Here is a 13,686-nt window from a genome sequence, read left to right on the forward strand (position 1 = left end):
GGTTATCTTCAAATTTTAGATATGTATGATTCAAATTGGTTGATGCATGTAACATCAAATTTGATTAATTATTTCTTTAATCAATTGGTCCATATTGTGCTAAAGAAATTATATATCCAATTGAATTCTAGGTATATAATTTGTATAAGAATTATTAGGGATTTCATCCAAACCAACAGAAACGTCTAATCAAGGACACAATAAAGATCTCGTCGTTTGAACTTGGATGAGGATTGAGCAGTTTCATTCTATATCATTTCTTTTATTTTTCAGCTCATAATTAAATGGTTGTAACATTATCATGACTAAATATGTTAGTTGTTAGGATTTTTTTGGCTAGAATTACTAGATTTAGGGTTCAATTTCTACTCTTTATACCTAAATCTACATGGGAATGAAACAAAGAATTATTATTGTTTGGTCAATTGTTAGGTGTATTAATATGATCGCTTCACCTAAGTCATAGACTCATAGGATTGAATTTGTCTCTTTAGCCCTAAATGACAAGAGGGATGGATAACATAGAAAAATGAACAAATATGCATACAATATAGAATAATTCATCACATAACAAACCGACATTTTTGCATTTTATTAAACATGATCATAAACTAATTCCTTGAAAAGGATAATCATATATATTTTGTGTGAAAACCCGACAAAAAACAGTTTAGAATCTCGGTTTTCTTTGTATTATATAACGGTGCCTTCCACGACACTAACAGCTTTTTGGTTCTTACACCCGAGCAAGCCACCTCCCTTGTTTTTGTTCCCTCCCTTGGCCATGATCAAGTTCTTCGTTCCTACTACATTTCTACTCATCGGGATTAGGTTTAGGTCTCCCGCCATGCTACGATCATCGAAATCCGACGCGAAAGAGAAATCATTAGCTGCACTGGCTGTGACGACGCTCCACTCAATGCTGGCCTCGCTAGGCTCGTATAGTGTCGTTGGTGTCATGCAACCGGATGCATCGTCGGTTGCTTGTGGCACGGTCAAGTAGGGGAGGCCGATTCCGGAAAGAGTTTCGATCTCAAAAAGATCAGAGCTTGCGTCGCTCATCGCTTCTTCGACAGGCCCGGCTGTGGGCTTGATAGTTGGAAAGTTATAAGGCGATTTTTTGGGAATTGCATCCCATGTTAACATTGAGAGTTTCCTTTCGAGATTCTTGGCTACCATTTGATTCATTTCATCACCTTTTTTCACCTTTTGAGAACCAAAAACTTCTATTGAGTTACGAGGGTCCTCGCTTAGCTTCTTTAACATCGGAGGATTCTGGTCGTTCTTTACATTGAGAATTGGGAACGCGAATTGCTCTTGGGATTTCGATCCCGACTTAAGGCTTCTAGATGAATCCGAAACCATTTCTTTTGACTCCTCTCTATTACCTCTACATGGACCACGGCAACCAAATCCCTTGAAAAACTTTCCTCCTCTTCCATTAGTTCTTTTCGGCTTAGTAGGCCTTGATGAATTTCCATGGAGAGTAGGCAAGAGTGCTATTTGGCTATTCCAGCTTGATTCGGTGCAAACACTTGTAGTAACCGTCGACATACTGGGTTTGAGCTCTTTCTCGCTAAACGAGTTATCATTTCGTTGACTCGTTTGCAATTCTCTTCCATCGTTGGATTTTGGCGACTTGTATTCCATCTTTATGTTGAAATATTTGTCGGCACTGAATATACCAATTTCGCTCTCTTTTCCCGGTTTCGTGCGTCTGAAGCTAACCGCGCGAGGAGTCTCCTCCTGTGACATAATTGCGGGAACAGATTCTTGAACAACCGAGGCAAGCTTTAGGGCAAAGCTTTCTTGATCCACGGGGTTTAGGTAAGCCGAAAACGAGGCCACCCTTAAGTTATCAAGACCTTCCATAGCCGTTGGATTGTTCGGTTGGATAGAGTTGGAGGAATGGAAAGATAGAACAATTGTTGTGAGAAAGAGAGAAAAAGTTATATGTTTGAAGGTGGAATCTTGAGAAGGACTAACTTAAATACAAGTAAAGTTGAGGGAATGAAGAGTAGATGGGTGATATTGAGCTAGTTGGTGAAGATATTGAATGAGGATTCAATAATTTAAGATGTTGATAATGATGGCAATTAGGGTTATGCCAATATGGGACTTTTTAAGTTTTATAGAACTAGGGTTTTAGTGGGAGAGTAGCGCGCAATTATTAAGATAGCAAGGAGAAAAAGGGAAACAATAGATTGAAATCTCGAGAATTAATACAATTTTGTCAATTTTATTATCCATCCTTTAAATTTTCAAATACAAAATAAATGATGATATTTGGATTATAATATGAAGATGTTGAGACTATTTCACAAATAAAATATAATGTACTTGACCAAGTTTCATTATATTTGATAAATTATTGTTCTTTGTATTGAAAAGATATATCCTCTACATGTGTTATTTTTGTTTGGATTGTCATAAAAACAATACCTTGTTATATTTATAATCTATTTAAAAATAAATAAAACTCCATCTACTTTTAGTTTTATTTTGGGGGAGGCCCATTGATAGAGACTCATTATTTAATATATGTATATATATAAAAATTGAATTAGATAAACCCTGATAACTCATCTTATCTTATCTAGAGATGAACATCAATTTAGCTCAAAATCAAATAATTAATAGTATTTTTCTTTTGTGTTGACAATTTTGTGTATGTTTCAGTTTGGCTATTTAAACATCTCGGTTGAAATGATTTTCTCGCTGAATATTATTAGATTAATAGCTGACCTCAATTCATGTTAAGAGTTTCAATGTGTTTGTTTTGAGAATTGAACGAAAATTAGGGAGATATAAGCTAACTGTGTTTTCTTATCATCAAACTAAATTATATACAAAAGTTTAGCATGCTAACTTTAAAAAATAGTTAATTAATAAAATTTAAAAAAAAGTAAATATTTAATGCGAAAAATAGGAGGTTTTTTTTTATTTAGTGGGAACTGAATAACGACTCATTGTATTCATTTGTTTGTTGACAAGTACAAAGAACCAAAAAAAATTATTTTTATAAATGAGACCATTTTTTTATTGTATCAAATATTGTCTTATCTTAATGATTTAATATTGTGAGAATTTAATTAATGGGTTTACCAGCACTTTGTACTTTATTAACATCTATAATTACATTATCTTTAATCGACTTACCAGTAATCTATTTTATTCCTCTACAAATAAGAAATTGATGTATATAATTGTCAAGAATATTTAAGAAATCATGTCATAAGATTGTGATGGCTGTTGAATTTTTCCAAATATATCTGTTAAAACATATATAAAAATTCAAATGCATATATAATTATTATTTTTAAATCAAACTTCACTAATAGAAAAGGGGTATTAGTAAGGGCTAAAACAGTTACTGAAAGCATCGAACGCCGTTACTGAAACTTATTTGTAACGGCAAATAAAACCGTTATTAATCGTTACTAAAAATTACGTTACAGAAACTTCACAGGTATCAGTAACGGCGTTCTAAAACCGTTACTGATAGTCATAGAATAACAGTAACGGTTCTAGCCGTCTAAAAACCGTCACAGAAACAACAAGAGTATCTGTAACGGTTTTCGAAAACCTTTATAGATAGTAATGGAACAACAGTAACGGTTTTAGCCGGCTAAAAACCGTTACTGAAAGACTGTTGTATCTGTAACGGTTTTCGAAAACCGTTACAGATGCTCGTGTTGTTTCTGTGACGATTTTTTATTTGTTAAACCGTTACAGTTTGATTTATAGTAACGGTTTTTGAAATTATTTAACCGTTACTAAACCCTAATAGTTTTTTTTTAACAAATTTTTACCTATTTAAAACCTCAATCATCAATAACCAAAAACCAAAAAGCACACAATCATCAATAACCAAAAACCCAAAACTACAATCATTAATTCAAAACAATAATCATCCACAAACTACAATCCATCCAAAAACTATAATCCATCCAAAAACTACAATCATATCACAAATTCACAAAACCATTAATTAACGTATTTCAAATTACATTTCAACTAACCAGAATTGAAGTGGGAAAGCGACGATCAAGTGGAAGGGATCATCTCTAAGTAGGAGGGGCATCATCTCGAGTGGGAGGGGCAGGTGGAAGTTGATCACGGGGAATCCTGGATAATAAGAAGTTCATCGTCGATCTCATCTCAAGCATCTCATCCCGCATTCTATCACGCTCCCTTCGAGCTTCTTCATATTCATCTTCACGCTGCATCAATAACTCTTCGCGCTCCATTTCACGCTGCCTTTGTGCTTCCTCACGCTCCATTTGACGCTCGAGTAAGGCTTCTTCGCGCTCTCTCCGTGACTGAAGCTTCTCAGCTTCACGCTCCTCTCGCATCCTCTGTATCTCCTCAAGTAAAAGTGTGTTTTGCGTGTCACTACGCTGTGTGCTAGTACCACCACGAGTATCAGGTCTAAAAGATTTAGGTGTGACACCGGAGCCCAAACCCACAACTCGCCCATGTCCCTGAGACCCGAATGCGCACTCAGCCAACTGTAATTCATTTCTATTCGGGTCTTCTTCTATAGCAGTTCGCAAGGCAGTCTACAAACACAAATTACATTGATTACATACATACATAAAATAAATAAAAGAAATATAACTAATAAACACGACTTACCACTTTTTCTTGAATAATAGGGGGAACCTCCGGATTTGGATCTTGCAGAGTCGGTTTCTTTGTCTGAGTGTGCAGAAATAATTCCGCAAAATTAGGCGACGTACCGGTAGTCTTCTCCTGTACAAATTTAATAATTAATAAAAACGTAATAACATTATAAACTTTGTTATTCAATGATAAAACGAACCATTTACTTCTCCACTTGCGAAAATGAGATGCTGCCCGCATGATTCTTGTACACAACATGCGGCCTATTTTGCGCATTCACAGCACTTGTTTTCTGCAAATAAGAAAAAATTTGTGTTTAATGAATGATTAATGTAAGAGCTATTTATAAACACATTAATTTACTTTGAATTTCGGCGTGAGAAAGCGACGATCAAGTAGATAATTCCAATCACTAATTTCGATCTCGGGAGGGGGATTTGCCCTAATCGCTTGTTCGTTACCTTCACGGGCTTTAATGTACATGGTGTTCCAATGACATCTCCATCTATCCCATAATTTGTTGGCTTGAAATAAACTTTGTCTTCGATAGTTGTTGATGTCATCCCCCACAGCCACGAAAGGATCCTAAATAGTGAACATTAAAATACGATTATAGATTGTGTTGAATACATAATGGACTTAATAATATAAAAAGTTACCGTGATAGCCATCCATATGTGATCTAGCTGTGTGGAGCTCAGGTCCGACCAACGCAAAGTCCTATGAGGTAGTGCATTGGAGTCTCGAATGACACTCCCAATATGCCTCGACCAAGCTGTCCTATTCTCGCACATTGGTTTACCATCAACAGGGTTAAATTGAAGAGTCATCTTTTGCCCCGCTTGCAATCTACCAACAGCTTTATTCTTGTTCTTGCCCCGTCTCCTTCTCGAAATAGATCCTAAAATTAAACAAAAAATTATATAGGATCACAACAACTAACTTAAGCAAAAACACAAGTACCTCCATCTTGCTCCTCAGACGGGGGCTGTGTCTCATCATCATCATCATCGGGGATAGTGTTTGGTACACTATCAACATTCATGACATCATCAAGGTCCAAATCAATTTCCCCGATAGAGTTACACAATTGCACGGGATCTTCTGAATGCTCCTCGGTCCTTTGTACAAGGTCGTGTAGCGCGCTGCTTAAACTCTTACCCGGCATTCTTTTAGGTGCCATGATAGCTATTGAATGTAATGTTTATAAGACAAATTTACAAGTAACCCTTCATAGAAAATAATTCAACCTTAATTAGAATAACGGGGATTTATTGGTGTCACAATTTTCCATTCAAGCCTTGATGCCATATCTGTAGAGTAAAAGACTTGTTGTGCTTGGCTTGCCAATATGAATGGTTCATTTAATTGAGTCTGTAGAATCCTGTTGATATTTATACTAACATAACCATACTTATCAACTTTAATGCCCCGATCTTTGTGATAAACATCAAACCATTTGCATTTGAAGAGAATCACTCGTCTTCCACAAAAGAATATCACTTCTATGATTTCATTGATCACTACATAGTAGTTAATAGTCTCGGTCCCATTATTACCAACAACCAAAACCCCGCTATTTTGGGTAGTCAAGCTCTCGTCATGTTTTTCAGTGTTAAACTTGTACCCATTTATTTTGCACGAGTTATATTTCTTTGCATACAATGTAGGCCCACGTTCTAAAATCTTAAGATTCGTTGTCCTATCGGATTGATCGGTTAGTTGCTCCACCTATATATTCATTAGAAATTATTGTTAAACTAATTGTCATATACTAAAAAAGAAAATTGTTTAGACGATTACTTACTCTTTCTTGGAAATATCTAACGTATTGTTTATCCCGAGCCTCGTTGGAAATATTAGGAGGGCATGATTGAACGAAATCGCTGCGCAAATGACAGATTAAATTATTACTCAAATCATACCTCATAATGACATTAATGGACTTACTTATAATATTCTTCAGCTTTGCGACAATTTTTTAAAATGTACCAATGAGCACGCTCACGATCACCTGGTTCATATGTGTAGGATGTGCCATTAGATAAGTCTTCCATAGTGATGAAAATGGAGAATGTTGTACTTGTATTTATGGATTCATCATTTGACTCTTGATCGTCCAAATATCGGGCACACATGCTCATACTCTCATTCAAAAGGTAACTCTCGCTGATTGAACCTTCTGGAAAGTTCCTGTTCCTAAGGTATTTCTTGAGTGTGCTCATATATTGTTCAACTGGATACATCCATCGATACTGAACGGGCCCTCCAAGACAAGCTTCAAAAGCTAAATGAACTAGCAAATGCACCATTATATCAAAAAAAGAAGGTGGAAAGATCTTCTCCAATTTGCAAAGTGTCAAGACAATGTCGTCATGTAATGTTTCCAATTGCCCGTGTTGTAAACTTTTTTGGCAAAGCAACCGAAAGAACCTTGCTAAATTCACCACGGCATCGTACACATCATCGGGAAGTAGGCCACGTGTAGCTAGTGGAAGGAGATATTGTAATAGAATGTGACAATCGTGACTCTTCAATCCTGATATTTTTTTCTCCTCCATGTTTACACACGCCCCAATATTTGAACAAAAATCGTCGGGCATTTTAATATCTTTCAAAAACTGACATAAACGTTTCTTATGTTCTGAGGACAGTGCATAGGGGGCCGGCGGACACCGAAGAACACCATCAACTTCAACCGGATGTAAGGAATGTTTTATGTTCATTATGACCAAATCTTTCCTTGCTTTAATTCTATTCTTGGTCTTTTCTTTGAAATTCATTAAAGTTCCCAACAAACTATCACATATATTCTTCTCAATATGCATTACATCCAAATTATGTCTCAACATCAAAGATTTCCAGTAAGGCAATTGAAAGAATATACTGAATTTGTTCCAATTATCACCTCGGGATTCATGTATAACTTTCGTTTTCTTAGGCAGGTACTTTGTCAAACAAATTTCTTTTAGATCTCGCGCTTGCAATTGAATTTCGGAACCCGATAATAGTATAGGAGGATCTCTATGCTCCGTATGCCCGTCAAACGTATCGGTCTCTTTGTGCCATCGATGATTAGACGGGAGGAATCGTCGATGATTTATGTAACACTCCTTCTGGCAATTTGTTAACCATAAAGACGCGGTGTTCTGATTACAAGACGGACATGCCAATTTACCCTTTGTACTCCATCCAGACAAATTTGCATAAGCCGGGAAATCATTAATAGTCCACATAAGAGCTGCCCGTAAATTAAAATATTGTTTTCTGCTTGCATCGTATGTCTTCACACCGGTATTCCACAATTCCGTCAACTCTTCAATAAGTGGCTCTAGAAATACGTCAATACAATCACCGGGACTTTTTGGTCCTGGAATGAGCATTGAAAGAAGAAAATTGTTTTTATCCATACATGTGGTAGGAGAGACGTTGTAAGGAATGAGAATAACTGGCCAAATGCTGTACGATGTTTTTCCGCTAGCAAAAGGTTGAAAACCATCACTAGCCAAACCAAGTCGCACATTTCGAGGTTCTGTTGAGAAATTTGGGTACAAGTTATCAAATGTCTTCTATGTCATTGAATTAGCAGGATGCCTCAACACATCATCTTCGGGATTGTTATCTTTATGCCAAGTCATGTGTGGAGCAGTTTTGGAACACATGTATAATCTTTGCAACCTCGGTTTTAATGGAAAATAGCGCAGCGACTTGTTGGCTATATACTTACCATTCACCTTCGTTCGAATTGCACCATTAGATTTATTGACATTCCACCTAGAAAGCCCACAAACTTTACATTGCTGCAAATCCTTATTCTCTTTACAAAAAAGCATGCAATCATTCTTACACGCGTCAATTGTTTCGTACGATAGGCCCATGTCTTTAATGAATTTCTTGCACTCATAATACGAATTCGGTAGTTGATTATGAATTGGCAGTATTTCCTCCTTCAATAAACTCAACAATAAATCAAATGACGTGTTTGTCCATTGACCTACATTCTTGATGTGAAGAAGTTTAAGAAGAGTTGATGCTTTGGAAATGCGAGAACCTTCATACAAAGGTAGTTTCGAATCGTCCAACAATTTGTAAAACGTAGCATCATCAACGAAAGGCTCATTTTCACTCGGATGTTCATTATCAATGTTGACATTATGGTACAAATTAGCAATAATATCTTCCATTAGATGATCCTCAGCAATAATATCTTCCATTAGATGATCCTCACAAACTTCAACAGGTTCGTCTTCCATGGTAGTAGTCTCGTTATTTGGTGGTTCATTGATCGGTTCGTCTTCAATTTCATCATCTAATTCATCTTCCTCCACATTCTCAGCAACAGCATTTACATTTTGACGTCCAATTGATCTCTTTTCACCGTGAAAATACCAAAAACCATAATTTGGTCTTATTCTGTATACAATCAGATGGATCTAACCACACTCTTATTCTCATATACTCGATTTGCACACCTTACACAAGGACATGCAATCGATGACCTACCCGTAGACCTTTCAGCAAATTCTATGAATTTGTCAACCCCCTCACTATATTTAGGATCGGTACGAAGTATAGTCATCCATGTTTTGTCTGGGATTTCCATCTAACCTAACATACAAATTAATAATCCAACAACCTAACATCAATAATGAAACATACAAATCATTTATTCATCTACTAATCCAAACATGCAATAATCTAACATACAAAATATATAACTTAATCTACCAATCCAATAATCTAACATACAATTAATCTATAATTCAAACATGCAATAATCTAACATACAAATAATGTAACTTAATCTACCAATCCAATAATCTAACATACAATTAATCTAATAATCCAAACATGCATGCAATAATCTAACATACAAATAATGTAACTTAATCTACCAATCCAATAATCTAACATTCAAATAATTTACCTAAATCTAACATAAAATAATCTAACTTAGCATTCAATATTATGTAAACCTAACATAGTTTTATTCACTAACCTAACATCAATAATCTACTAACAATCTAACAATCTAACATTGATTGTAAATAAGAACTAACCTGAATTTTGAAGTGCAAACTACAATCCGCGGCAACAAAGACAATGGCAAATTCAAACCCCGATAGAATTGAAATTAATGCAACCTGATTCAACAGTTCAAACGCAAAAAGTGATAATGAAAACCTGATTCAACAGTTCAACATATATAAGAAGTAACATGATTGAATACCTGATTATACAGTTCAAACGACAGTGAATAATGAATTGATCAGTTTAAACGGGGAAATTCAGAATTTCTGCAAACCAAAAATTTGATTATGTTGACAGAAAATACATAGCCCAAACTCTAAACCAGAATCAAAATCATCTAAGTGATATTAGCATCTAAAGCATCATTTGTATATATACCATGCCAATCAAGAATTCTGCACATAATTTAGACATGCAAAACAGATATTCAACTCAATTAAGGCTAGAAAGTGAGAGTTAGTACTTTCTGTTTACTATGTCATAAACATACTCTCTGTTTTTACTAATTACTGTTTATTAGAAATACCATTATTGTTTACTAATTACTCTCTGTTTTTTTATTATTTTGAATAAAAACAGTCACAAATATTCTTAAAAGTCCTGCATATGTCATAAACATACTCTCATATTCAATCTAAAAGGGGAAATAACTCATACAATTACTAATTAAACTACAACAAAACAACACCTCAAACGTAATATCCAAAATCAGCTTCGATTACAGTAATTAAATCGATCCAACACAAACAATGTTCACAATAAGACTTCACAATAAGACTTTACATAACAGTTACAAATATAAACCTTAACATAATATCAGAAGATAGGGCAGATTAGCTATCAAAACATAAATCAATTATTGACTAACCTAAACCAATCTTGGACTGAATCAAAACAGAACTGATTATCCTAACCTAGATTACTTCAATCAAAATAGAACCAAAATAAAAAGGGCGGAGGGAGAAGAGAGTTTACCTGGCGGCGACGGCGACTTCAATCGAAGAAAAGAGAAGACGATCCTTGAAGACGGGTGGCAGGGAGAGAAGACGATCGGCGGAGGAAGAAAAGAGAGAAAAGAAAACTTACCTGGCGGCGACGGCGACTTCAACAGATGGGCGGCGTTGGCGACTTGAGGAGACGGGCGGCGATTTGAATGGTTGGCTTGAGGGAGATGATCGGAAAGAAGAGGAGAAAGCGCGGAGGAAGAAAAGAAAAGAAAGAAAGAGGGAAGTTGTTCGCGGGTTTATTACACACTATCTGTAACGGTTATCGCAAAACCGTTACAGATACTAAAGAGAAAAAATAAAAAACGGTTCACTTTCTGTAACGGCTTTATCATTAACCGTTACAGAAAGTATATTAGTAACGGCGTTGAAAGAAAGCCGTTATTGTTGCCTTTCTTCGAAAAACTTTTATTTAAGCCTTATTAGTAACGGTTATTAAGAAAACCGTTACAGATACTAAAAGAGAAAACGAAAAGGCGGTTGACTATTTGTAACGGTTTTCTTAATAACCGTTACTAATACTCTATTAGTAACGGCTTTGAGAGATAGCCGTTACTGATGATACGTTCCTCAAACGGTAACTTATGTCTTATATGTAACGGTTTAACAAATAACCGTTACAGATAGTGGTAAAGACAACGAAGAGACGGCTTCAGCATTTGTAACGATTCTTTCCCAACCGTTACAAATACATTATTAGTAACGGTTTACGTATAAAGCCGTTACTGATATCCTTACTGAAACGTTAAGATGATGTCGTATCTATAACGGTTTATATCGCCGTTACAGATGTACTTATATCAGTAACAGCTTTCGAAAGCCGTTACTGATAAAATATATTAGTAAGGGCGTTTGAGCGCCGTTACTAGGAGTCGTTACAGAAGACCCTTATTCTACTAGTGCTTGTATAAATAAAAAAAAGTCACATTCTTCTTTTCGTATAGAATAATGGTATAATTGATATTTATCTCCTTTAACTATTCACAAAATTTTGAGATTGTTTATTAAAGTACATCGTATCTAATTTTGTTTCATCTACGTTACTAACTACAATAATATTAAAATTTAATATAGTTATGACTCCATTGTGACATTTTATCTCTTATATAAAATTTCTGCATTTAACTATTTTAAATATATATATATAATAATGTTTAATTTGAATTTATCGAACTGAGAGTTGTGGTTAATTTGGATATATATGTGATAGTAATAGATACTTAGGTCGGATTGTGGGTGACCCGCCCATAAACTTAAAACGGTTAAAAATATAATTAAAAATGTTATATGTATGTTTCGAACTTGCAACTTAACAAAAACAAGTGAAACTCTTTAACCAACTACACTAATAAGACTTTATATTTTAAATTCTATACAAAATATGATGAACGCGCGACATTCATACAAATATAATATGAGGAGTGATAGAGAGAGAATTTGGTGAGGAAATTTGGTGAGGGAATGACTTGGCATCACCTTCATTGGTTGGAAAATGTAAAAGTGGGAGGAAAGAGAGAAAAGAGAGAAATTATTTGATTTTTTCAGCTAATAAGATTATGCCAAGTCATTCCCTCACCAAATTCTCTCACCGAATTCCCTCACCGAATTCCCTCACCTAATCATTTCTCATATAATATATATATATATATATATGCTTAATTTGAATCTGCTGGGTCATGGGTCATGGGTCAAGAGCTGTATTTAATTTTTATATATATAATACTTAATTTGAATTTGTCGAGTAGAGAGTCGTTGGTTAATTTGGATATATATATATATATATATATATGAGTAAATGGATACTTGGGTCGGATCGTGAATTCACCCGTTCATAAATTTGAAACGGTTAAAAATAAATTAAAAATGCTATATATATGTTTCAAACTTGTAACCTAACAAAAATAAGTAATTAAAACCCTTTAATCAACTAAACTAATAAGACTTTATATTTTAAATTCTAATATTTGATAACACGCGACATTCATAACAATCAAGGTTGCAAGAAACGGGATTAATCTACGATTAATCCACAATTAATCGGAAATCGGAAAAAAAAAACGTCCTGTCTTTTGCTAATCGGTAACCAAAAATCGGTCAACTAGGTCTGGTCAACAATCAACCCAGGTCGAACCCGGTTAACTCGGGTCAAACTCGGTCTAATTTTTTTTAACATGTAAAAATAAAATTATAAAGAATATAAATAATCTTCTCCTAATTTTATTTTCTCACTTTTATTCTTATTACTCTCTCTCTTACTCAAGCCGCCGGTCATCTCATTTGGGGAGCCTGAAACTGGTGTCGTCATTGTTGATCTTCCATTCCAAATCGTATTCTCACTGGTAAATATTTCTCTCTTTAAGTCTTTCATGCCTACTCTTGACACTGTTTTCTCCTTTACCGCTTTATTTCTTTAGATCATGTTAATACATAAATCGTAGATATCAAGGTTTCAGACAGATATGTTTATAGGATTTACTATATAACGAAACATCTTTGTGGTTGCTTCTTTATGCTTGTGCAAAAGTTCACACAAAGATATCACAAATTTATTATTATTCTAGGTTAATTCAACATATTTGTATAATCTATAATTCTCTATGCAATTCTACTTTGATGATTGCGCTTGAGATGATTCTAGACAAATTTGAAGTTACTATCTGCTTTATGCTGCTGAATGATGATACAATTTTGATCTATTTAGATTTGTAAGCTGTATCTCATTAGGGTGGATATACATTACAAAAGAACTTACATTAATTTCCATATTTGTAAGTTGTATCTCATTATGTCTTTATTTTAAAAAATGGTGAAAAGTTAAAGAATCTATTGTTTTACTCTAATAATGATGATGAGTGTAGATAGGATGAAGATTGATGTGTTTGTGGATGTGTTTTAGACTTTTAGACTTTAGTTTATAACTTTATTTGCTTTTGGACGATAATTTTAGTATCCAACGCGACTCTTTATGAATTTGGGAGTGTTTTTAACTTTTTATGAATGGAATTTATTATTATTCTTCAAAAAT

The 13,686-nt window shown here is 34.6% G+C and overlaps 1 protein-coding gene across 1 annotated transcript; it reads right to left on the reverse strand.

Moving 5' to 3' along the window:
* Positions 1 to 540: 540 nt before the first annotated feature.
* Positions 541 to 1,957, reverse strand: LOC124922189 (protein PHYTOCHROME KINASE SUBSTRATE 3-like). Its single transcript, XM_047462924.1, has one exon. It carries the CDS (start codon positions 1,870 to 1,872, stop codon positions 694 to 696), a length of 1,179 nt encoding a protein of 392 aa, XP_047318880.1. The 5' UTR covers positions 1,873 to 1,957; the 3' UTR covers positions 541 to 693.
* Positions 1,958 to 13,686: the final 11,729 nt, after the last annotated feature.

The sequence above is a fragment of the Impatiens glandulifera genome, chromosome 1 (genome assembly GCF_907164915.1).
Source record: "Impatiens glandulifera chromosome 1, dImpGla2.1, whole genome shotgun sequence".
NCBI lineage: Eukaryota > Viridiplantae > Streptophyta > Magnoliopsida > Ericales > Balsaminaceae > Impatiens > Impatiens glandulifera.